The sequence below is a fragment of the Vombatus ursinus genome, unplaced genomic scaffold (assembly GCF_900497805.2).
Source record: "Vombatus ursinus unplaced genomic scaffold, bare-nosed wombat genome assembly UNPS02001287.1, whole genome shotgun sequence".
Classification (NCBI taxonomy): Eukaryota; Metazoa; Chordata; class Mammalia; order Diprotodontia; family Vombatidae; genus Vombatus; species Vombatus ursinus.
Genome location: NW_020941065.1, coordinates 201147 through 227408, shown reverse-complemented (window position 1 = coordinate 227408; position 26262 = coordinate 201147). Strand labels below are relative to the sequence as shown.

The 26262-nt window shown below is 46.9% G+C and overlaps 1 protein-coding gene across 1 annotated transcript; it reads right to left on the bottom strand.

The window, feature by feature from the left end:
• Positions 1–505: 505 nt before the first annotated feature.
• On the bottom strand, positions 506–25642 carry TRAFD1 (TRAF-type zinc finger domain containing 1). The gene is made up of 12 exons (XM_027864475.1): positions 25512–25642; positions 24171–24231; positions 9888–10023; positions 9743–9796; positions 7280–7736; positions 6689–6958; positions 5937–6007; positions 4376–4633; positions 3232–3367; positions 2071–2404; positions 1664–1736; positions 506–1386 (listed from the first exon to the last, which is right to left on the bottom strand). The coding sequence occupies exons 2-12, from the start codon at positions 24212–24214 to the stop codon at positions 1336–1338; spliced, it is 1884 nt and encodes a 627-aa protein (XP_027720276.1). The 5' UTR covers positions 24215–24231; positions 25512–25642; the 3' UTR covers positions 506–1335.
• Positions 25643–26262: the final 620 nt, after the last annotated feature.

Sequence of the window (26262 nt, the reverse complement as noted above, 5' to 3'; positions counted from 1 at the left end):
TGTCCCCAATTGTAACGAGGACTGATGAGACAGTAAAGTGCTTATGCCTGACACATAGTACTTCTTATGGGGGGGGGGGTGTGCAGCTGACCCATTTACTAACTTACACTGCTTGGCAAGAACACGTATGAGAAAGGGGTTTTCTCAGAATGGGACGGCATCAACGAGGGCACGGTAGGCCCCACCAGGATTGTGCTGAAGTCATGTGCACAGCCCCTAGTTAGCAAAAGAGGAAGCCCAAGCTTGAACGTTGTATTCAAAGGTCACCCCATGCTGTCGTGGGGGAGGGGCACAAAAGTGGTCCTTCATCCCTCCCTCTTTGAGGAAAACTCAACAGCATTCACTTGACCCCACAATACACCAAAGACAGGAAACATCACAGGTAGGCTGTGCTCCAAGTACAAATTTTATTTCTATTATAGGGAACTTTAAAAAATTAAAATTAAAAAGGAAAAAAATAAAATAAAAAAAAACAAGGGACTCTGAAATTAAAATATTTTCAGAGCCAACCTGCAGAACTGCTTGGGGGCGGGGGGGGGGGGTGAGAACACCACTCTGCAGGGGGCCCAGGTCCACCCTGCGGCTCCAGTGAGATAGGCTATTTTCACAGACAAGCAGCCCTATCAGGGAACCAATGACAAGGTTTCCTGAACGGCCACCCCCGAACGCCCCTGGGGCAATGCTCTTCAAGTCCCAGGAAGGAGCTGCGCTGGTGGGCCTAACACCAGTCCCCGAGGTCCAGCACCTCGAAGTGAAAACATCAAGGTTGGTGGTTGGTTCCCCCTTTTGGCCAAAACCCAACATCCCCCTCACTGGAGTTCCCTGACCCAAGGGAAGTCTACTGTTCAGGACATGAATTTCAAAGCTAGCACAGAGAACAGGAGCATATAGGTCAGCTGGCTACAGGAAAGCCCCAAAAAACACTGAGCAAGCTCCCCTCAGGCAACAGGAGAATGACTTCACAGACAGCACAGAAGGCAGGAAGGAGATGACTGGCCAGGGCCACTACCCACCCTCCACCCCCACAACACTGCAAGGAGACGGGGCCTCGTGGGACAGGGAAGCCTTTCACCGAGGGGCTTCTCGACCTCGACAAGGCCCCAGCCCACAGGCAGACATGGAAGTCTGACTAGGCCGGCCTCCCTGGGCTCTGAACGATCCTCCCCACTCTGACCGCTTCCCAGTGTAAAAAGTTAGAAAATGAAGGCTGCCTAGAAAAATTAAAATCCATACGAGGTTCTCTGTTGGAACAATCAGAGAGCCAGCATCTTGCACCAGGGCAGGCGCTGCTGTGCATAGAAGGGTCAAACCAAGCTAACATCTCCAGCCCTGAGGCTATTCCTCCTCTTCCTCAGCATCACCAGCCGCTGGTTTAGGAGATTTTGTCTGCGGAAACACCACACAGCAGATGCGATCACCTTTCGTTCCTGAGTGGCCCCTCCCTTCTGCCTCTTCCCAATCCTCCTGGTACCCACAGGGCTGCCCTCCCCTGGAATGCTGGTGGGAAAGCAGAGCCCACAGGAGAAGGTGCTCACCAGCCCAAAGAGGGGCCCGGACCCTCCCCACCAACCTTGAGGGGAAGGTTTGCCAAGCCAGCACTGCTTGGTCACGGGGCAGGTACCCCCTGGGGGAGAGGCCTGCCCAGTGCTGGATCCCAGGTTACCTTAGTGGTCCTGTTTCGGAAGTTGGCGGCAGCAGGGGTAATCCGTGAGTTCCTTCCAACCTCATTCTTTACACTGAAAGGCCAGGAAAAGGAATTGGAAACCACCTCCCTGAGTATCTTAAGGTCTCGGGGACTAGTGCGGGCAGAAAGGGACGAAGGAGTAGCTGGGAGAGACTAAAAAGCCTCGTTCTGGGGGAAAGCCCTGTGGAAGCTGTCCACCTGCCTGCAGGCTACGAAAAAAGGAAGCCTACTTTCCAGCAGGGCTCCTTACTGCTCTAGGTGAGTGGTCATTTGTACAACTGGAGAGGTGGAGAGGTGACCAGAGGTCCATTACCAGAGGCAGGTCAGCTCTCCTAGGGGGTCTCCTACAGAGGACCCCCAGCTAACACTGTCTCTTTACTACCTACCTTGATCCATGTCTCACTGGAGGTACCCGGGAGAAACTGGGCACATAATTCTCAGGGTATAAACTTCGAGTAGGCCGAATGGCGGGGATGGGCCCCATGGCGGGGCTGTGATTCCTGCGACTCTGGCCTCTTGTCTCCAAGCTATCCAAGTTGCTGGCCTTCAGCACGCGGGGAGGGCTGGACAGCACCCCGGGCCGAGGGTCCAATGCAGCTTTAGGCAGTCTGTTTCGGGTAAGCCCTATGCTGCTCGTGGACCTGCTGGGGGGCAGGGGGTACTTTGGTTTGCCGGCTGCTTCCTGCCGTATGTCGTCCATATAGCAAGAAGACAAGTCTCCTGAAAGGGGAGAGGAAGACCATCAGTGATGTAAGAAGACCCATGCTGCTGGGAGTCAGAGCCAGAACCAGCAAGGGAACCTGGGACCATTCTCCAAGGGAAATTTAGGTGATACAAAAACAGAAGACACTAATTTTTTTTTTAAATCTCTCCAGTGCTCAGCTGAGATAATGCCCGTTAAGAGGTCAACGTCTCAGCCTGAAAGGCTGCTTAGATCCCCCTCTGCCCCGGGCCTCCTTACTCCTAAGCCAGCCAGCTCTATGGATTTGTTCAGAAAGCAGAATTAACTCTCACATATTAACACAAGAGCTGCAGTGATGCCCGACACAAAGCCCATTGTATTTTCCTCTAAAATTTATTTCTAAAGCAGTTTTACCTCCTCATTCATGGATTAGTACAAAATCATTAAAAATGAATTGACAGGGGCAGCTAGGTGGTGCAGAGGATAGAGCACCGGCCCTGAAGTCAGGAGGACCTGAGTTCAAATCTGACCTCAGACCAAATACTTGACACTTACTTACTAGCTATGTGACCCTGGGCAAGTCACTTAACCCTAATTGACTAAAAAATTTTGAAAAAAGAAAAAAAAGAATTGATGTTCTTAGTCCAAATAGGCTGGCATGGTCTTCCAAGCCCAGAGAATTCCTCAAGAAGTTAATATACACAGGAAGAAGTGAAGGTCCATCGTGGGCTCAAAGCCTGCAGGCAGGACCCTCTACCCCTCAATCTAAGATGAAGGGTCACGAGGCCCATGTGTGCCATGTCGGAGGTCCTGGTCGCTCTTTCCTCTGGAGCAGAAAGTGAGAAGGGAGGAACCAGGCTGATACCTTGGTGTCTGATCCGCCGCCTGGGCGCCTGCGGGGGCTTCTCCAGCCGCAACTTGTCTTGTTTGGGAAGTGGTTCACAGTCGGGAAGCAGCCATTCTACGGGGACGCCAGTGCCCGGGCGGAGGTCACACTGGTCCTAAGAACAGAAACCCAAAGGAGGCCTTTTTAGACAAGGGAACTCTCTCCTGCTCACAAAAAGCCTCTTTCTGGGGTAGAAGCTGGAGAATGGGCCCAAGGCAGTGTAAGGAGTCAACACAAAAGAGAATCGCCCCATCCAGGGCAGGAATGCCAACCGCCCCACACTGAGCAGGTCTTACCATCCTCCTGAGAGACGTAGCAAGCCAAGTTCCAGCTCTTCCCTTACAGAACTCCCCACCTGCCTCGGACCAGGGCCAGGGAATTTGGGAAAGAAGCTAACTGCATTTTCTATCTCTGCCGGAGGATGTCTATCTGCGAATTTCATCCTCTGCCACAAGGACGCAGCAACAAGCAAACAGCCTTAGAATGTCCCTGAGTGGGTCTTTGGCCAAAAGCAAACGCCTCCACTAAGAAGATAAAACTGATGCATATTGCATAGACGCATTTTCCTATGGAATGGGCTAGGGTCCATTCACTAAAGTACTCTGAGCAGCACTGTTACTGCTAGTTCTCAGAACAAAATCAGTCCGGACAGGAAGCCCATTTGCTACACTAGAAGGTTAGAACCAAAGAACGTCAGAACCAGCAGGCTGTCAAAGGGCCATGGAGAGGCCCAAGGCTCTCCTCCTTCATCATGGTTCACAAAGAGGGCAAAGGGCTGGCCCAAAGCCACACAGCTGGTGAGTGGAGAGATCCCCTGTACCGGCTTCTCTCCTGGAGGGAGACCTCTGAGATTAAACACGCTGACCTCCAAGCTCAGCCCCACAGCGCCACCATCCAAAATCGCCATCCTGAAGCCCTCACCCGATCCCGGCTACGGTCACAGCTAGCCAATCTGTGGGCTCACTGAGCATCAGCCCAGTAGCGCTGGCTCAATGAGCCAGAAAAAAAGGACCAGGACTTCTAACCGGGGAGCTAACCAACGGCCCAGAGTCCAGGAAGACTTCCCTTCCCATTAACCCTCAAGTCCAGTCTCCACATGACTGCAACCGGCAAAGCCCCATACCTGGTGGTGGAAAAGGACTTCCTCTTCTAACTGAATGCCACAGAATTCACAGGGAATAATGACGCTCTCCCTGGAGGGCGCAGCTGGCAGACCCAACAGGGAGCGGAACCTGCTGCTGACAGCCCGTGTGGCTGGCAGGTCCAGGAACCTCTGAAGCGGGTCCTCACGGTCCTCGCGGTCCCCTTGGTCCTGGGACAGGCGTGGGGGAGAGCTTCTCTTACTGAAGGAAGCCAGGGCACTTGCAGGGTTACAGCCCGTCTGCCATTTGGAAGGTTACGATCAGTCACCCCAGGGAATGCAAGATAATTTGGTGATTAGAGACCCACCCCACTGCAAGGCTGGCTCCCACCAAGGCTTTTTTTTGCCCCACCCCCCGCTGGACGTGCTTTGGAACGTCACTGTGCCAAGGTGGGGCCGCTGCATCCCTAACATCCACCCCACAACCTATGGCTGGAATGTCATCCTTCGACTTTCTCTCCTCAAACCAGCCTCCAATCTGGCTCCTGACCATCTCACTGCCCAGACACAGCGCTCTAGAGCTACCACTCATCCTCCCAATCGCCAGAGGGGAGGCCTCTTTTCCAGTCCTCCCCCTCTGACCTCCCACTAACTACTTCCTCCTCCAGAATGCTCTGAGTTCTCCCTCCTGGGTTGTCATGATAGGCCCATCACCGTAGCCCAGCCCTTGTGGGTTCTGTCGTGGAGCCTTCTCTTTTCTCTCTAGACCCTCTCAGTCACCTCATCAGCTGTCTCTATAGAGAGGATTCTCAGATCTATGCATGAGCCCTAGTCTGGAAAGAAGGGCTCAGCTCCCAGGGCTGCCCAGAGCTTTGGTCTCCCATCACCAACTACCTGGGAAACATATCAAACGGGATGTCCCAGAGACATCTCAAATCCAGCATGTCCAAAATAGCATTCATCTTTCTTCCAAGCTCATTCCTCTCTAAGCTTCCCTATTTCTGTCAGAAACACCCATCTTCTCTGCCTCCCAGAATCCCCTCAAGTTCTACTTTCTACAAGACGCCCTTCCTTCTCTGCTACCCAAATGCTAGCGCTTTCCCCTTTCCCAAGGACCTATGATCTTGAGCTGAATGTGTACACACAAAAACATGTACATTACAATGTCTCTCCTAATAGAAAGCAAGCATCCTAAGAGCAAGACTTGTTTCCTGTCTCTGTCCCTTCGCCCCAGCACCTGGCATACAGTAGGTCCCTAATGCTTGCTCATTACTAACCACTGAAGGCAATCCAACCTCCTCCCCATCAGGAATGACCTAACTCAACTCTCACACCCAGCACTTTCTTTGGAATGCTTACCTTTCTAACACTGTGGACGAGTCATGTCTTACCTGCCCCGCCCCCTTTGGGTAGGACCCCCATGCAGTCCTCAGGGGACACCCACAGCATACATAACGCTCTTGTAAGCAGTAGGCATTTAATAAGTGTTGGCAAGCCACCAATGACATCCAGTGCTGAGCCACAGAGAATGGGCTCCCTGCCCCACCGCCCAGGCAGGAGCCCCTTTCCGTGCCAGTGACTGGTGCTGCCCCTCACAACGTACCTGATGAAGAATCAGGTCTTCCTCAGGATAAAGCTCCTCACAAAACTCACAAGGCAGCATGGTCTCATCACCTGCAGAAAGGCCGAGCATGCCTGTCTCCACCTGGCCCCCATCCCACTAGGTGTTCTAATGCCCTCTTTACCAAAGACCCCCTGGGTCTCACACCACTGGCCCATCACCACAACCATTCTCACGCCCAAACTGTTTCTACATGGCCAGGCCCCCCCATTTATCATCCTCTCAACTGTCCCTCTGGCCGGTAGGGATGAGGCAGTAAGACTATCCATTCCAATGGCCTCAGTCTGAGAGGTTTCTTTTCATGACACTAAGAAGGAATCAGCAATTTAGAAGATTCTCCTTTTTCTAGGATGTGGAAAAAGGCAGTCAAAAGAAGGTGGTCAGAACACCCAAAGAGACACAAGGAAATGAGAAATTAATTTGTCCTCAGTCTTGATAACGCCTTCGGGATCGGCAAAAGCAAACCCCAAAGTCAAAGGCCAGTGGACCCCTTCCCGTGCACACACAGGACAATTCACTGAGTCAGCAACGTGCCCCAGCCCACCCTCTCTCCCTCTAGTTCTTGACAATTCTCATCAGGGGAGAGGGGGGAGGTCCCGAAGCACTGGCCACTGCCCCAGAGCTCCGTTGGGCTCTACCTGCCACAAAGTGCCTCACCAACTGCTGTTCTTTCAACAGGTTACCCCTAAGTGGGTCCCCTGCTCGTGTCCAAGTTTTATCTTTCTTAAACTTACTCTTTGACTCCTTTGGACCCTCCGTGGCTAGGAAAGGCTCAGCGTAGAGCAGGTCAGTGTCCTGGGCCTGGCCCAGACACGCAGCTGGGCCGAGGTCTTCAGAACACACGGCTCTCCAGAAGTCCTCGAGGTGGGCGGCTGTGCTGCTGGGGGTACCGCTCTCGCTCTGCAGGCTCAGGGCCAGCATGTAGTCCAAATGGGCATCTTCCTCACCAGACACTGGGGGGGACAGCTGGCTTTTATTCCCCATGTGCCTCTCCTGTTTTTCCGCTTGAGCAAAAACCAGCAGAGAAAGACACATTAGAGATAGGCAGGCACTCCCGTGGGGTCAGCTCCCTACCTGTGACCAGCCATTTCCTATTTCACATCAAAGGAGAACCGCTACCAGGCCTGCCTGGGAAACTTCCTTCACCACATGAGAGAAGAGTGGGAAGGAGGCCAGGATGCCCCATGTGTCATCACCCCCCACCCCCACCCCCCCCTTCAGGAAACACCAAAGCCCTTGGTTCCTCCCGAGATCCTCTGCCCTGCTGCAGTGATGCCCATGAGCACACCCTCCTCTTGCCCCCACCAGTGCCCAGGATGGCTCACCTCGATTCTGGTCTAGCTGCATGGCAGGCCCAGCCCCTTGGTTTGGATTTCTTGCCCTCTGGTCGGCTATGAGACGGCTAAAAAAGGGATCCTCCAAGGACCTCGAAAGCCTCTGCAGAGGTCTGGTGGGGTTTTCGGGACCCAGCATGTTTTGAACAGTCTGTGCTATGAACCACGCTCCATCCTCCTCCTCCTCGTCATCGTCATCATCCTCATCCTCGTCCTCCTCACTCTCATAGCCATGAGGAGGCCTGGTTCTCGCCTCTCTCTTTTCTTCCACCTCTCTCCCACACACTTCAGGGTGAGCCTTGAGGTCTTTCACCATAACATTCCGGCCACACTTGCCACAGAGCTCAGTGCGGGCCCCACAGTAATCTTCATGGTCCTTCAGTTTGAGGAAGGCAAGCTCCAACTCACAATGCTGGCAGACAGCAAGCCTCAAGGGGCATTCCAGGGCCTGCAAACAGAGAGGCAGAGGCTTGCTTCAGTGGCCCAGGCCACAGAGCTCTTAGAGGTCCCATTCAAGGACCTGGCCACCCACCAGAACTGAGCTAGGCCTCAGCTCCCACCAACTGCTTCTGCTCTGGGCTTGAGTTAGGAAGCTGGGAGATTTTGCTGACTAGAAAACCATTTCACAATCTTTACGGACTTGTGCACAGCTCTACCAACATTAAAAGGCTCCTCCTCCAAGCACTTAACATATACAGGTGAATAAGAACAAACTGAATTTTATGCTTAACTGGAAGCGGTCATTAAAATTAGAAAATACACATGAAGGACTTTGTGATGAGAATGTACCCATTGCTTGCCTCTGAAGCTTAAGGCTCTAATTTTAATGCAATACTATTTCTAAAGCTTATGTAATCCGTAATCACAATGCTGAGAGAGAACCAAAGAACGCTCCAAATTCACAAACCTTCCGTACCTTTAGTACTAATGCCAGTGAGGGAACTGAGGGTATTAAGTGGTGGTGGGAACTGACTGAACCACACCGATTCCACCTTGTGACTCACTTCTGGAGCAAGCTCAGCTCCCTTTCTACTCAATTAGGGGTCTATCCAATTTCTGTCTTGTGAGAAAACTTTATCAATTATGGGAATTGTGAGAAAACTCTACTGCACTGTTTGAACCCAGCCCCGTGTGGCCGGGAAGCTGCACCACCTTTCCCTGCTGCCTACAGTCCCTTAACCAAGGACTGAGGTTATGATGAGAAGCCCAATCAAATCCAAAGATCAGTGCAAGGAGTTTCCTCACAATTATACATCTCAAGCAACCCATAAGTCTTATTTGAGAACTGGCACTATGCTGGTTAATCAGTTATTATTTCCATGTTCCTTTTTTTTTTTTTCTTTGCAACTGGGGTTAAGTGACTTGCCCAGGGTCACATAGCTAGTAAGTGTCAAGTATTTGGTCTGAGGCCGGATTTGAACTCAGGTCCTCCTGACTTCAGGGCCGGTGCTCTGTCCACTGCGCCACCTAGCTGCTCCTCCATGTTCCTTTGATTGTTTACAGGCACTTGAGGTGGGCAGTGGGACACTTCTTTTTTTGATTTCAGAGAATTGCACCTGTTTGCTCTCCCCCTTCCAACTTGGAAAGTCCCTAATTTTTCCTCCAACTAGAAATCAGACCACCTAATTTTGTATCCTGGTTAGCCTGTTAATTGTTTTCTTTTGATGCCTAACAATCCGGTCTCCCCCTGCATTTGGGGTCCTCTGCCAAAGCTGAGGGGCCTGGTCCCGATCTGTTAGGTAATTGGCACACAATGCTTAATAAATCAGTATGCTCCGAAGCTGAAACCTCTGTTTCCTCGGTCATTTCAACTTTCACCCGTTATCTCCCCTCGCTGAATGAAGTGGCTTACGAGCTTGCTAATAAAGTCCTGTAAGTCACTGCTAAACCCCCTAGAAGAGCAGATACACGATACACCATGAAAAGGTGCTTCAGAATCTCAGCATGACAAGACTCTTCGGGACAGGCCAGCCCTTACTAGCTTCTCCCTTCTCTGATCCAAGTGGGAGGTCCACTAACCAACTCCTTCCCCTGCAGTTCTGAACCTACTGGGATCTGGGATCTCTCACCAAATGCTCTTTGAGAGTCTGTATAGGCGTAAGTAACATGTGAGAAACCAGTAGGTCAGAATGAAGTGATGAGATATTAGCCAGGCCTTGTGCCAAAGAGTAGTCCATGCAAAACTGTCCACCACCAGCCCGGATGAGCACAGGGGCCAGCCAAGTGAGCAAATGAGAGCCCTGGAGTTCTGAAGGCAGACTCAGAGCCCTGGCCATCTGCTCCTAGCAGGGCCAACTGAACCAAAGCTGAACCAACCGTCCCCTGACAGCAGAGGAGGCCTGGCAAGGTGGAAGAGGCCACGGGAGCAGGGGCTGCTTTGCAAGTGCAAGTAACATTGTGTGACCAAGTGAGGCCCAAAGCACCAGACTCCCCCTGGAAGGCAAGGGTACCAACCTCGTGGTTCGTTAACTGCCGTCTTTCCATCTTCATGTTACATTTACAGGTCACCTAGGGTGAGAATGAAGAATGATTAAGTCTATTTTCTGAAGATAAGCCCACAGCAATGTTGGGTTGTGAATATGGAAGAGGATTAAGCTACCTGGCTGTGCTCCAGCTCCACGTGGGCCTTCATTTCCGATTTCGGGACTGGCTCCTTGCAGAGGTGGCACATGCCGATGTTTCGTCGACAGTGAATTTCATGGATGGTAAAGTTGGGCATGGGAATTTCTCTTTTGCTACAGAAACAAACAAAATAAAAGTGTCTTTATTTCCTGACAGCTACATCTCTTTCTCCCACCTTCCAACTGCAAGACGAAACATTTCAAGCTCCAAGGCCGGTTCCTGGGGCCCTTCACGCCAGGTTCCTGGGCAGGCAGGCCTGGTGCTCTGGCTCCACCCTTCTTCCAGAATGTCTCTTTCTCCTTTACTCTACTCATTTCTCTCCTGCTTTAAAAAATGAAACCCTCTACGTTTTGAGTTAACACTCTGAGTCTTCATTCAGCCCTCCACATAATGAGTAATCTACAATTATCCCACCATTTGGAGGTGACTAATTGAAGGGAACACATGAGAAACACATTCAGGCTTCAAATCCAGGAAAAGATAAAACTTGAAGTGGTGGAGTTCAAAACTCTGAATTCAACGAAGACGCAGAAGAGCCCCTAGGGCCTGCTCTTTGCAGCAGCTCCTCCTCGCAGGCCCAGCCGGCAGGCTGCCCCGCACCGCCATGGTACCTTGTAGAGTGACCTCCCTGCACCAGAGAAGGAAAACTCCCTGAGGCCAGATGGGCCTAGCACAGGGCTCACCACTGATTAATGGACTCTCCAAAGTAAAAGTGCAAGCTACTTATTGGCAACCAGAGAAGAGACTGTTTCCAGTCACTCATCAGAAAAATACAAGTTAAAACTAAAGGTTTCACCTCAAACCCTGCAATGTGGTAGGCAGCAAAAGCTGGGACATGTCATGAAAGGGCTATAGGAAGACAAGGACATGAATGCAAAGCGGGGGAGCTGGGAAGCGGGCCAAGCATTCTGGTAAGCAATTTATAATTATGCTAAGAAAATGACTAACCAACCCAAACCCTCCGACCCAGAGATCCAAGGGCATGGGGAGGTGCATACCAGCCAGAGGAAATCAAGAAGAGGAAACTTTCTATAGATGCTGGCGGCTATTCTTATTAACAATAATGCCACAACATTTTTAACAGCAGCAGCAGCAAAGAACTGGAAACTAGGAGGGCCCCTCACCCGGGGTCTAGGCAGACAAAGGCCAGGGAATAGCACTGCTCTATAAAACAAACGAGCAAGAATTCAGAGAAGCCTGGCGAGCAAGTATAGCAGGGACTGAGGCGGAAGAAAGCAGAAATACCAAAGCCACCCTCGCCAGCCCTGGCCACCTCACTTTGGGGGAGCGGGTGGTTTGGGGTTTGTCTTTGTATTCATACTCCCCACACACAGGTGGCACTTCATCGATGCTCCATGACTGACTGGCTGCCAGTGCTACCAGCTGAGGTCAAGGGTCAGACAAAGTCTTGCTCTCCTGGGGTTTTGCTTTTAATTGTTTTTCACTGTCACAAGGGGAGGTTTGAATTCAGAAATGACTATCAATAAAACTTAAAAGAAAAACGCAGATTACTTCATGGGACACAAGGAAAGAAAGCATGAGCCCAATTAGCCTTTCCTTATCATGAGCGCGAAGCCTGGAATCAGAAAGACCTGAATAGCTGGGTGACCCTGGGCAGGCCACTTGACCTGTCTCCTCCTCCTTAAAATGGGGATACGAGTAGCCCCAGCACCCCAGGGCTGCTGTGAGGATCCAACGAGACAGCACCTAGCACATGGTAAGTGCTATCGGGGCTTGGTATCAGTACCGTACTATGATGCAGCCCAATACCCCGCACTGCTCATGGCACAAGACCGCTTGATTCGGGTCTTGCTTTCACTGCCCCCACCAAAATTGGGAAGTCAATCCTGCCTCTCACCTCCGCTTTTACTTTCCTCATATGGAAGGTCATCTCCCTTCTAATTCACTCATCAAAAAACTTTTCCAAGGCCCAGCTCAGGTCCCATTTTCCCATCTTCTCATCAGACTTGGAACTGCAAAGTGCCTTACACCTAATCTAATCCAACCCCATAGGATCCAGTTGACCTCATTTCCAGTCCTGTGCTGTTCCCATGCTATTGTTCAGTCATTTCAGTTGTGTCCACTCTCGGTGACCCCATTTGGGGTTTTCCTGGCAAAGATACTGGGAGTGGTTTGCCTTTTCCTTCTCTAGCTCATTTTATAGATGAGGAAACTGAGGTAAACAGGGAGAAGTGACTTGCCCAGGGTCACACAGCTAGTACGTGTCTGAGGCCAAATTTGAACTCAAACCCAATGCTCTGTTCACTGCGCCACCATAAAAATCTCCTAAAATTACTCTGAAAATAAGCCCCACCCCACAAGACCAAGGAAACAGCTGAGTGCTTTGTAAAGGGTCAGAGTAATTCCTTCCCAAAGAGCCCTGCCTTCACAAGCTTAAAATAAACCTAAAAACAGCGACTCCCCACTCCCATCGAAAAAATCCTCCACGAAGAGTTTGGGGCCTCAGAAGTGACTCAGTTATTCAAACAAATTACCCATGAGGCACCTGGAACACTAGCTCCCATGCTGCAGGGCCCTCTAGGCCTCCTATAACAGGCCACTCTAGAAAAAGGCAGCCTTTTCCCCCGTTGCTCTTCTGATTAAAACTTAAAAAAAAAGAAAAAGAAAGAAAAGAAAAAATCCCTCCTGTAGCACTTTTCTGGCACAAACAAATTTCACGTCTGTCTGTGCACTGACCCCACAATGTATTGTGAAGGTACGGGCTGATCTGAACTCCATTTGGTCCAATCCTAAAAGGTGGGAAGGCAGACCTCTGCAGTGGATCAGGAGGCTCTGGGTTCTGGCCCAGGGTCTGCTACTCAGTCACTCAGCCATTGGGGGCCAGCTCCCTCATCAATTAAATAAAGGGAACCTTTGACTATGTGTTCTAGAACAGGGGTTCTTGACCTAGGGAACTTTTTTTTTAATAATACATTTTGAAAATTATGTTTCAATATCACCGATTTCCTTTGAAACCCTATGTATTTTATTTTATGGATTTAATATCATCGCTCTGAGAAGGGGTCCCTGAGCTTCCCCAGACTGCCCAAGGAGGCCAGCACACAAAAAAAAGGTGAAGTCCTGTTCTCAAAGGTCCCTTCCAGTTCTAAATCCTCTGATCTCCAAGCTCATTCCCTCACTCTCAGTCTTCTCCAGGTTCTGTCCACCTCCCTCACCAGCCAGAGTTAATTACACACCAATAATAATCAAGTTGGCTGCCAAGAAGTCTGGACCAAGTTTGGTTTTTCCAAGTCTGGCCCTGCCCAAAAGCACAACACACCCAACTCATATAACAAAGAACCGATTCAATTCAATTAACATTGATTGAGCCTCTACTGTTACACAGGAGAGAAAAAGATAAATTAGACTTTTTGGTCTCAGGACCCCTTTACGCTCTTAAAAATGGAAGACCCCCAAAAGCTTGTTCATTTGGGTTATCTATATTGATATTTACCATATTAGAAATCAAAATTAATACATTTTCTAATTTTAAAATTCCTTTAAAAATAATGAAAAGAACACAAAAAAATAACAATTTTTCCAAAACAAAAAATAATTTATGATAAGAATGGCATTGTTTTACATATTTTTGCAAATCTCTTTAAGGCAGAATTCTCAAAAATGCTTCTGTATTCAATTTGCTGTGATACATGTGTGGTTGGAAAAGGGAGGAATATTTTAATAGGCAATTAACATCTTAGAATGATGAAAATAGTTTTGCACTTGAAGACCCCCTAAAAGGGTTTCAAGGACCCCCAGTTCTCAAACCATACTTTAAGAACAACTGAATTAGACATAAGCCCTCCAGGAGAGTATATTCTAGTAGAAGAGATAAAGATAAGCCATGAACACAACTAAATGTGGTATAAGGTAAAAGGGAATAAACAATAAATAGCAGATTTGTATAGCAACTTACTACTTACAAAAACACTTAACATAAATTTGTTATCTGATGCTTACCACGGTGGACAGCTCACCTGGGAGTCAGGAGACACCATGATCACCTTCCAACCTTGACTCTAGCTAGTGGCCATAGGTTAGCCACAGAATTTCTAAGCTGGCAAGTACCTCAAAGGCCAAGACCTGAACAAGTTCTCTCCGCGACATCCCTGATGACAGGTCGGCCAGCCTTGGCTGGCAGAGCTCCAACCGTGGTGAGCTTACCACTTCTTGAAGCCACCGAGACCACTTATGAATAGTTCCATTACTGGGCAGTTTAAAGCCTCAGTTTCTCCTTAGTCCACTCATTTCTTCTAGTTCCAGCCTCAGGGCGCTAAGTCTCATGCCTATTCTATAAGACAGCCCGTCAAAACATTTGGCAGAGTTCACATTTCCCCCTCTCTCCTAACTCCAAATTTTTTTCCCTCTTCAGGCTAAATATCCAACTCATTCCCTCAAATGATACACGCATATGTTCAGTCTGTGACCATTCTGGACCCCTTCCTCAGCACCCTTCAGCTTATCAATGTCCTTCCTCAAAGAAAATACCCAGAATTCAAGATAACACTCCAGTACCACAGGGCTATCAACCTCCTGACTCCTGGACACTACACAAGTTTGGAAGGCAGTCAAAGATGGCAAGAGATGTTGTGGCTGCCACATCTCACCACACACTCCTACTGAACCTGCCCTCCACTAAAAATAACAACTTCTCTGAGCCTCTGTGTGATTGGCATCAAAGGAGCGCGACACTGTACCTGCCTCCATACTGCTGAATGGATCAAATCGGACAATGCATGGAAAAGACTTTGTTAAGTCAGCCCTTAAAGCAACAGATTAACGTCAGTTCTTGGAACTCAGTCTAGCACAGAAAAGACCTACAAGATAATGAACAAATCTCTCATGTTGGTAACAGCCTCTCAATCCTTACACGTAATTACCACTTGGTCCTACAAAACAATGTTACAAAGGAATCTCTCATCGACTCCCAAAGGTTCACTTTATTGCCGCTGTATACAGTACATAGGTGTTTCTCTCCTAAGCACCATCAGTTGCCACTAGATATCCTCCTGGATATATCCCATAGTTATCTTAAGCTCATTTCTCAAAGGGCAAATAAATCCCCTCACAAAAACTTTACTATAATATGAGGATAACTGACTGGGGTAAAGAGACAAAAGACTACCAAATATCTGATTGACTTAGATCCCTTCTTCTCCAAGCCTTGGCTTTCAAAAAAAGCTGCAGAAACTTTTAACTAAAAGTGATTTAGTTAAGACTTAGGGATATACAGGGGCCGCTAGGTGGCACAGCAAATAGAGCACTGGCCCTGGAGTCAGGAGGACCTGAGTTCAAATCCGGCCTCAGACCAGACACTTGACACTTACTAGCTGTGTGACCCTGGGCAAGTCACTTAACCCCAATTGCCTTGCCAAAGGGAAAAAAAAAAAAAAGACTTAGGGATATGCAATTTTTTTAAATTACTTTTTTAGATTTTTAAAACTGTATTTTACATGCTTTTTATCATCTCTCTCCCACTAAACAAAAAACAAACCAAAAAAAAAAAACCCAACAAATAATAAAACCTTTATCAGAAATATGACTTTAGGCAAAACAAATTCCTATACTGGGCCATGCCCACATCCACGCCCCAAAATGTGTGTCTGCATTTTAAGTTCGCCACTTCTCTGGCAGAAGGCTAAGTAAGCAGTGTCTCACTCTTCCAGAATCGTGGTTCGCTTATCCCAGCTCTGAAGTCGTTTTTCTCCATACTTGTGATAATCCCTATATCATTACCTGTTCTGGTACTGCTCACTTCATAAAAGGTCTTCCCAGGTTGCTCTGAAACTGTCCATTTCACCATATTATGGCACAACAATATTCTACTGGATTCAGAAACCAAAATTTGATTGGCCAATTTGCCTATTGGAGTACTGTCCCTTAGTTTCCAATTTTTGGCCCCTAGAGCTGCTATAAATATTTCTGTACCAATACAAGCTCCTACCCACTTTCTTTGATCTCTCTGGAGGACAGGCCTCATAGTGGTACAGCTGAGTCCAAGGGAATGGATGGTTAGTCATTTGGGAAGCATAACAAATTACAAATTGCTTTCTAGAACTTGTGGATCAATTTACAGATTTACCAAGGGTGCAACAGGGTCCTACTTTCCAACACATTTGATATCTTCTTCTTATCATCCCCACCAGTCTAATGGGTATAAGTTTGCTTTTGTCTGCATTTCTCAAATTATTTTTGATTTAGAACATTTTATATGGTTGTCGACAGCTTGCATTTCTTCCTTTTCAAACTGCCTATTCCTATCCCTTGGTCATTTATCTACTGAGGAATGGCTTAGTTTTATCACCTGAATTCTGTATCTTAGAAATGAGATCTTTGTCAGAGAAGCTAGTCACAAAGATATTCCTTCCCCTATTTACATGTGGACCCTCTTATTTCCCTTTTACATTTAATCTACTCCCATATGGCAGGGACTGGAGCGTGTGTTCAATCCTCCTTTATCAAATTTGGATGAAAGTGAAGTTTGTGGGATGCCTGCCTGCCCTCCCCTGTCCTCTATGATTATATGCTCTTCATCTTATGTACCTTTATGTCATGTGTCATGTCTTTTGATGTTAACTCATAATCCTTTTCTTCCCCAATACTGTACTCTGGCCCTCCCATTTTTGTCTTCTAAAATCATCAAAACAAAACAAAACCATCCACGGGCCCTCTGTCATTTTTACCTTTTTTTCCTATGACCCTTAACTGGGCACCTAGATGGCACAGGGGATAGAGGACTGGGCCTGGAGGGAGGAAGACCAGAGCTCAAATGTGACCTCATTCACCTACTAGCCATATGATCCCGGGCAAGTGACTTAACCCTGTTTGCCTCAGTTTCCTCATCTGTAAAACGAGCTGGAAAAGGAAATGGCAAACACTCCAGTATCTCTGTGAAGAAAACCCCATGAACTATAGGTCGGATTTTGCCCAAAGGGCTATAAAACTGCATACCCTGGTCATAAAAACAAGAAAAGGACCCACATGTACAAAAATATTTATAGCAGCTCTTTTTGTGGTGGCAAAGAATTGGAAATGAAGGGAATGCTCATCAGTTGGAGAATGGCTGAACAACTGTGGTATAGGAATGTAATGGAATACTATTGTTCGATAAGAAATGATGAGCAGACTTCAGAAAAACCTGGAAAGACAATGAACTGATGCTGAGTGAAGTGAATAGAACCAGGAGAACATTGTACACAGTAATAGCCACACTGTGCAGTGACTTACCTTGACAGACTTAGCTCTTCTCAGCAATGCAAGGATCTAAGATCACTCCCAAAAGACTCATGATGGAAAACACTACCCACATCAAGAGAAAGAACTCTGGAGTCTGAATGAAGATGGAAGCGTACTATTTGCTCTCCTTTTCTTTTGCTTCTTCTTTCTCGTGGTTCCTCCCATTGGTTCTAATTCTTCTATACATCGTGATTAATGTGAAAACATGCTTAATATGAATGTATAAGTAGAGCCTATATAAGACTGCATGCCATCTTGGGGAGAGGAAAGGAGAGGAAAGGGGAGAAAATTCAAAACTCAGATTCTTAATGGAAGTGAATGTTGAAAACAAAAAATAAATTAATTATTAAAAAAAAATAATGACAGTACACAGGTAATTCGAAAATAGTATTTTTATGACAATGAGACCAGAAAACATAAATATGCAACTACGTTACTGTCGGTCACACAGTTCTGAGAGTCAATGATAGTCAACTTAACTCAAAATAATGTAACATACAAGTATATCAACAAACTGAAGCAATTTCTCAGAATAAATAACTAAATCCACGAGAACAGATAATTGTTTGTTCACGATTTAGTAAAGTTTGGTCAATTCTGAGCCCTGTGGATTCAGAAAACCAAAAGGCATCGTTTTGATTGTACACCTATAATCTATATCAGATTGTTTGCTGTCTTGGGGAGGGAGAAATTTTACAAAGATGAATGTTGAAAACTATCTTTACATGTAATTGATAAAAAAAAATTAAAATACTACTAAGGAAAAAAAAAGAGTAGGATTTTGAGAAGCTCCTTTTTTAATCTCCCTATTAACATGCAAAAAACTAATCCCCCACATTCCCTTTCAATTCAGCAAATATGTGTTCCTTTCTGTTTCTCTTGGTGCCTGAGTTTCCATTTCAAAGTGTCTACTCAGTTTTATCTGAAATGCTTGGAAATCTTCTATCACATTAAAAATCTATTTTTTCCCTTGAAGGATTATACTTAAGTTTTAGATGATATGCTATCCTTGCTTATACACCTTTATCACTTGCCTTTTGAAATACTGTATTACAAGCTCTCCTCTTCTTTACAGCAGCAGCAGCAAAGTCTTATGTGACTCTTATTGTAGCTCTAGTCTGGTCGGTCTTTGTCTGTGGCTGTCAGTGCCACAAAGATCACCTCTCTGCTTTCCACCAATCTACCCCAGAAGGTCACTATCTGGGTCTCTGGAGGATTCTGGAAGCTTTCTGTGGATCCCAGGGAAAGGTAGAGAAGTCTACTAAAGATACTTATTTCTTTTTAAATTAGTGGATTTCTAAGCCCCAGAGTGGTATTTTCAAGACGTCTGGGCTCATCAGACCTAGCACACCAACACCGTCTCATAATCCTAAGAATTTTTTAAAATTACAGATTGAGACTGACAATACTACCTAAATTAATTCACAAATTTGATGATATACCAAACTATCAAGAGGTCACTTCACACAGCCAGACAAAATGATAACATTCATTTGGAAGAACAAAGGTCTAGAATTTCAAAGGAAATTGTGGGGAGGGGATGTAAAAATGAGGAGACAGTAGCACTTCTAGACCTCAAATCACACTATAAAGCAGTACTATAAAAAGTTTGATACTGATTAAAATATAGACTAGTATGGTCATTAGGAGATAGATAAGGAAAAAGCAGAAGCTATCAAACTCAACCCAGTGTTTGATTAACATGAGAATATAAATTATTTAGGAAAGAACCTCCTACTTAACAAGAACTGCTGGGAATATTCAAAAAATAGTTTGGCAAAAAAAAAAAAGGTTTCAAAAGCATACAACATGTGCCACATTAAGCTCATATTAAACACATAACCCAGGAGATACTCAGAAAAAAAAATCAGAAATCCTAAATTAAAAAAAAAAGAACCACTTCATATACCTTTCACACTAAGGTTTAAGGAACAATTTACAAAGCATAGAGGCAATCACAAAAAAGTAAAATAGATCTTGATTACATGCAATTGAAACACTTTTGCATGAATAAAATCATTGCAACTAGGATAAGAAGGAATTCTGTCAAAAAAATTCAGTCAAAAAAAAAAAAAAGTTCCTGGAGTCAGGAGGATGAGTTCAAATCAGACCTCAGACACTTGACACTTACTAGCTGTGTGACCCTGGGCAAATCACTTAACCCTGACTGCACCACCAAAAAGAAAAAAAAAAAGTTCCTGGCATCAAATGTCTACAATAAGGACATGATATCCCAAGATACTGGAGGGTAGTGGGGAAGAGGACAGGGGTCACACATATAAGACCAAGATCCATTCTATGAAGGATATGAACAATTCTCAAAAGAACTGCAAACTAGAAACAATCATATGAAAACCAGCTCCAAGTCACTAATAAGAGAAATGCAAGCCAAAATAACTGAGTCTTTACTTCCTAACCATTAGACGGGCAAGATGATACAAAATGGTGAGTCAGTTTTGAAGGAGCTACTGACTGATCTAACCATACTGGAAAGCAATTTGGAATTATGCTACGAAAATGACTAAAATGCCCAAACCCTCTGACCTAGAAATCCTGCAGTTAGGTATACACTCCACTCCACCTCACCCCCACCCAAGGATGTTAAAAACAGAAAGGTCCCAAGGACACCAAAGTATTTACAACTGCATTTTTTGTAGTAACAAAGAACTGGAGTAGATGCCTATTGTTTGGGAAACAGCTAAACAAATTGTGGCTCCTGAATGTAATGGAATATTACTGTGCCATCAGAAATAATGACTATCTGTAATACAAAGAAGCCTGGCAAGCTTGATAGGAACTAAGGCAAAGTGAAGTAGAATCAGAAAAATATGGACAATGACGATTATTAAGAGGAAACAAAGGAAGAAATGAAACATCTGATTGTTATGACCAGGCTTGATCAGAGGGCATATAGGCACCTCCCTGCCCCTTACAGATGTGGGCATGGAAGAGGCAGGTAACGTCTCTGGGAGCTATGGGTTGTATGTGCTCAACCCTTCGCCACACTCATTTTCCTTTGTTATAAGAGCAGGCTCTTTGGGGGAGGGGTGGAGGGGAAGAACAGGATTTGGAAATGAAAGTGACAGAAAAACAAAACATCAAAATATTTTTTTTTAAATTACAGATAGAGGCAAGACGTGTTCAGTGTGCTTTTGCTGGATTTTTCCAATTCGTATAAAATTTCTCTGGAATTTAATAATTAAAATTAGACTCATTCAAGAAGTCAGATCTACACTAACCACTTTGATGAAATAATCACTACAAGGTTGTCAGTTAAGTTCTGCTGAAAACCCAACCATCCATAAGGTATTTATTGATTTATAAGTCTTAGGTGAGGGAAGTGAAAAGGATGGAAGATATTCAGAACATAACACACAACTACCTGAGGTGGTAAAATTTTTAAAGGTGTAATCATCAAGAAAATCCTTTCCCCCTCCCCAAAATGTGCCACTAGAAATTAATAAAATTAGTAGCACTTGATAAATGTATGTGTCTATTATATGTGTGTAAGTATGTGTGTATACACACATGTATATATTATACATGCATGCACAGACACACAGACACACAGACACACAGACACAGACACACACACAGACACACACACACACACACACACACACACACACACACACACATATATCTCGGTGTTTATTCTGTCCCTACAGCCAGCGCCAGGTAGTGCTGCTGTTAAGAACACACTGCCTTTCTATATCTAGACACAAGTGCACAAACCCCAGAGGAAGAACTGATGAATGATGAAATCTTGCCTTAGACAGAAATCAGTGTTTAGACAAATAGAAGACAATAATACCTGGATCTCCAGTAAAATCAACTGTTCACCTCACCCCCACCCCCCAGGCCAAAATCTGAGACCAGAAGCAAAGGAAGAGCTTCAATCTCGGTCCCTGGCCACATCTAGGCTCTAGGCAAAGCCGAGGATTACAAGCCATCAATCATAATGAATCAATCCTTGCCTCTGTGTTGCCCAGCTCGGGCCTCCAAGCCTGATTACAGCTCAAATTGTGCACAACCAAAAAAAAAAAATTACCTTAACCTTTTGCTAAATAGGAATGATGGGAAAAACAACAATTTCAAAGGTTTAGAAGCCTGGACTTGATCTGTTTGTTTGAGGGAGGATGCACTGGAGGGTGCTCAGTCACATTTCTAGCTGCCAGAGCTTTTTCTTTAAATAAATGGCTTTGCTTTAAGTCGCCCTGTTTTCATTGGCTCTGCTGTAAGGTAGCAACAACCCAGCCTCTGTGACTCTCTGCACAGCTATTTATACATTGTCATGGGCCCGAAGGCTGCTTCCTGGGGTGGTAGTGGTTTTCTCACTTGGGAAAAAGTCCTTTCCAAGACTGAATTCATGATGAAATAACATCATTCTGACACCAGAAGCAGCACTAATGTTTTCCAATAAAAGAGGCGACGAGCAATCGTTAAGTGTTATTGTTGTTACTGTGTGCTATGTGCCAGGTACTGTGCTATGCGCACTGAAGACACCCCAGGAAAGCAAGCAGTCCCTGCACTCTGGCAGCCCACAATCCACTGGAGGAGTGAGGAATGTTCTCGGGGATCACACAGCACATATACAAAAATCAAAAACACAGGGGTTGGAGGGAAGGCCCTGACATCCTGCGTAGGAGGGAAAATACGGGGTTCCAAGAGGCAGAGGTGAGGAGGAACTGGGGCAGCCTGAGCTAAGGCACAGAGGCAGAAGCAAGGCTGTGAATGGAGACGAGAGTGTGAAAGTCCGTTCGCCTGGAGTGGCGGAGTGCGTGGAGGGGAATGATGGTCAATGAGCCCAGGAAGACAGGCTAGCCTGGGACAGTGAGAAGCTTTCTGAGCCAAAGGTCACGGTGGAAATTCGGAGACAAGCTCCTCGAGCAGAGAAGTGCCCTGGTCTCAATCTAACCTTGAGGACAATCACTTCAGAAATAGATTGAGGGAAGGGAAGCTGGAGGCAGGAAGACCAACTAGAAAACCACTGCAATAGTAAGAAGTGATGAGATTACAACAATCTTTCTCAATGACCATCTCATGCCATAGACGACAGAGGAAGGAAGAACAGCAAGAAAGAGAAAGGACAGGAAGGAGGGAGGGAGGGCAAAGCTCACTTAATCCATTTCCTCAATTCGATTCAACAAGTATCTGTTAAGGCCTGCCACTATGTGGCAGGCACCGAGTTAGGAGCTGAAGGCACAAGCCCACCCCTCCCCAAGCATCAAACCAAAGCCTCTGCCTTCACACTACCCACGTCTCTCACAAAGCACTCCAAAGCAGTTTTCAGAGTACAGACACAGCAGTCACATCGTATAAACACCGATTCTGAAAAATCCCTAGCAACTCATGTCAATTATATCGCACTTTTTTGTGCTGGGGGAAGAGTACAGAGAGAGGGGAGGAAGGCCTCCCAATGTGGAAAGTCCTTCCGCTGATATAGAAAACTGCAAGGCCTCTCTAAATCGTAGTTTTCAGAAGCGCTTCTGGCCTCCTGAGACAGGGTCATAAAGCTAACGGGTCAGAGACAGGACTGAAATCCAGTTCTTCCTGATTCTAAGGTCAGCCCCCTCCTTGTTACTTGGGCTTGTTGGGCTCCTTCAACTCGTTTACCATGTCGATAACTACATTTCAATATATTGGTTTCTCTGGTAATTCTGGGTATTTATTTTATGCATTTAAAAACATCTTTCTGAAAAGGCTCCAGACAGCCAAGGAGGTTCCTGACCCAGTAAAGGTTATGTCCCCCATGGCCCATCATGCTGTCACATGGGTTACTGATATTAAAATTCCAGTCAGATTTATGGTTAATCCATTAATGTGACCTTTGAGTCAATCACCAAACCTCTCAGGCTCTCAGTTTTCCCCTCTATAAAATGGGGAAGTTGGACAGTAAGGAAATTTATTTTGCTTGAATACCTGTTTGTAACAAGTTTTGTTTTCCTTGATTTCTCAGCTGGGGGCGGGGGGTGGATGAGAGGACACACACCTGAAAATAAAACTGGCTTTCACAAACAAAAATAAAACTGCAATTGGACTAGATGACCACTAAGGTGCACTCCAGCTCTGGGATCTGTATGTCTACCAAGTATCCTGAGACAGAATCACTGACTGTTAGACCTGGGAGAAGTCTTGGAGTGACCAGCCTCACCCTCCCACCCCTTTCCCCCATTTATTTCACAGAGAAGCAAATAAACCCCAAGAGGGGAAGGGCCCACAGCAAAGAGCAACAGCACCAGTCTCCTGCCCTGCCTCCAAACACCCCAGAAAGAAAAGACTCCAACGATCAAGATGAGCCCCTTACCCAAATCTGGCCACTTCCAGACTCACCTCAAGCTCCCACTCTGGCCCCACAGCCTCATTTTCCAATCCTTCTTCAAAGACCACCACAAATTTCCATGAAAAGTGAATTTCAACAACTAGATCCCGTGTGCTGCAGCTGACACTGACCAAGCATGGACTTGGGAGGCCCTGAGGACAGACAACCCAAAAGGAAGCAGTCCCTGCCCTCAGAGAGCATTCTCACCTTACTGGCTGTTGGAATGCCAGACACACATTTGCCTAAAAGACCATTTTAAAGAGAACTCACACAAGACAAGAGCTCACATGGAAGTCAGATGAAGCAATACAAGGACCCTCTCCAGGTCCTTCAGGAAGATTCTGGAATCGATTGCAGGAGTACCCAGCACGGTGTTGCCCACATCAAAGAAGGTGCCGTGCTCTAAGAGCAAAGCAGAATTGCAGTAGCTCACAAGAAACATGGAGATGGGCAAATTTTGAGCCATCTCCATTCCAAATGTTCATATGGACTACTGTGACCCCCACATAGTGATGTCACTTCGGTCCACAATGAACAGAAGAACAACAACCATTACTCTTACTACCACATCTTACTCTGGGGTGCAAGTGTGGGGAGAAGGGCTGGGGAGGGAAACAAGACATACCAGATCACAAGGTAAATACAAAGACAGTTTAACTAAAAACATCAGAATGAGGACTTATCGCACATTAATTTTCTTACCAGTTGTCACACAGTTGAGTTTCCTGTTCTATCACTTCAGCCATCTTCAACTTTCGAAAGACTAGAGGAAAGAAAAAGAAAGGTTGGAACTTTCACTTTCAATTCTCAGAAGACACCAACAAAAAAGAAACTGATTTTGTAAACTACTGCACCAGAGAACTTCCTCAAGCAAAATCACTGCTCTGAAAGCATGTCATAGAATTGTCAACAGGTCTGATTTCTTCTTTATAAAAAGTTTACAACACTCTTCCATAAAGGAAATATTTTATGCTACGAAAAGAAATAGTTGGCAACTTTACTGAGGATCAAAAGACCACAGATTGAGGCCTGGAAGGGAACTTCTAAGACATCCGACACATTTTAGAGATGAGGAATCTGAGCCTCAGAGAGAAGGGTCACATCACACATGTGCTGGGTGGTGGGATTTGAACCCATCTCCCCTGCTGCCAAATCAGGTGTTCTTTCCACTTTGTGGTGCTCGTAATAAAGACAGCATCCTGAATCACAGACACTCAACTAATTCTGCTCAAGAAGAGATTCATTGGGAAGGTACAGGGCCAACGGTCACTGCCCAAAATTCCCTTCAGCTCATTATCCTGGCTTGAGCCCTCTCCCCGGGTCATGGAGCCCGGGGACAGGCTAGAAAGGAAATCACATCTCACAGGGTAGGAATAAGTATGTGTCTGCACGAGTTCTGCTTTACTCAGGATCACTAGAAATGGAAAGGATTGTATCCCAACCCCCTCATTTTACAGATTACAGATCCTTGATTTTTTTTTTTCCAGAGCCATGATCTCACCAGGACTCTCTCCACCCCCCAGGGGCACCCTTTTGCAGACCTTAGGTGAGGGCTACACTAACTGGATAAATGGATTTTTCCCTAGTGAAAAAACAGACCAGAAAATGAGGCCTGGACCATTAGACCAGATGGGAGAAGGAAGCCGCCCCAACCCCGCTGCCCACCGAGCCCACCTGCTCGGCCTGCCCCTCCCCCCGCGTCCCCAAGCCCACCCTAGGCCGGACCGGTCAGCGCCGGCCAGCACGGCAGCAGGGCCCGAGGCGCGGCTCCCTGGGCGGGGGGCCAGACAGCCGGACCGCAGGGACGGCAGGCGCCCCGCCCGGCCGCGTCGGGTCCTGCCGGAGCCGCCCAGCGCCGCTCCCGGGAGGACGCCGCGGCCCCCGAGCGGGCCGGCAGGACGCGTCAGGCCGGGGGCCCTCGGGGCCGGACCCGCCCCCTCCCCCAGCCCCGTTACCTCGGAGCTCGAGGGCGGCCGCCCCCACCGGACAGCCCGAGGAAACCCCCTCCCCACCCCCCGAGGGTCCGCGGCCGCCCCGGCCCACCTGGGAGGGAGGAAGGAAAGAACCCGGCGGCGGCAAGAAGCAGCAACGGCGGCGGCAAAAAGGAGCAACGGCGGCGGCGGGGGCAGCGGCAGCCACAGCAACAGCGCTCCCGCTCAGCCCCCGCACTCAACAACCGCCCCTGAACCGCCGCCGCTTCCGGCCACTGCAAGCAGCCGCGCCCCGATTGGTCCCGCCTCAGAGCCGGCCTGACGCTCATTGGCTGCCCTCCCCCGTCGCTCAGACAGCCCTTTGGGAGCCGCCCCCTAGTCTATGATTGGCTCGCCAAGCCTTTGAGGCGTGTCCGTTTCCTGGCAGCCCCGCCTCCTGCGCTTCTGAAGCTCTGCTGTTTAACCTCCCAGGTGTTTACAGAGGCTTGGGGGAACTCTGATTAATGCTAATGACGTTGGTGATGGACGGTGGAAGTTGTTAACTAATACTGTTGCTAATGGACCATGAAAGTTTTATTGTTTTTATTATTAGCTAATGCAGTTGCTAATCCGTTTCCCTCAATTTCCTCACCTGTAGAATGAGGAAGAGAAGGAGATGGCAAACTGCTCCAGTATCTTTGCCAAGAAAACCCCAAATGGGGTCACGGAGAGTCGGACACGACGGAAACAGGACTGAACAACAACAAAATGTTGCTGTGGACCGTTTTATTATTGTTATTTACTAATGTTACTGATGGACTGTGGAAGTTATTATTGCTATCTTGAGAAATTGAATTGTTCGATTCAACAAACATTGATTAAAG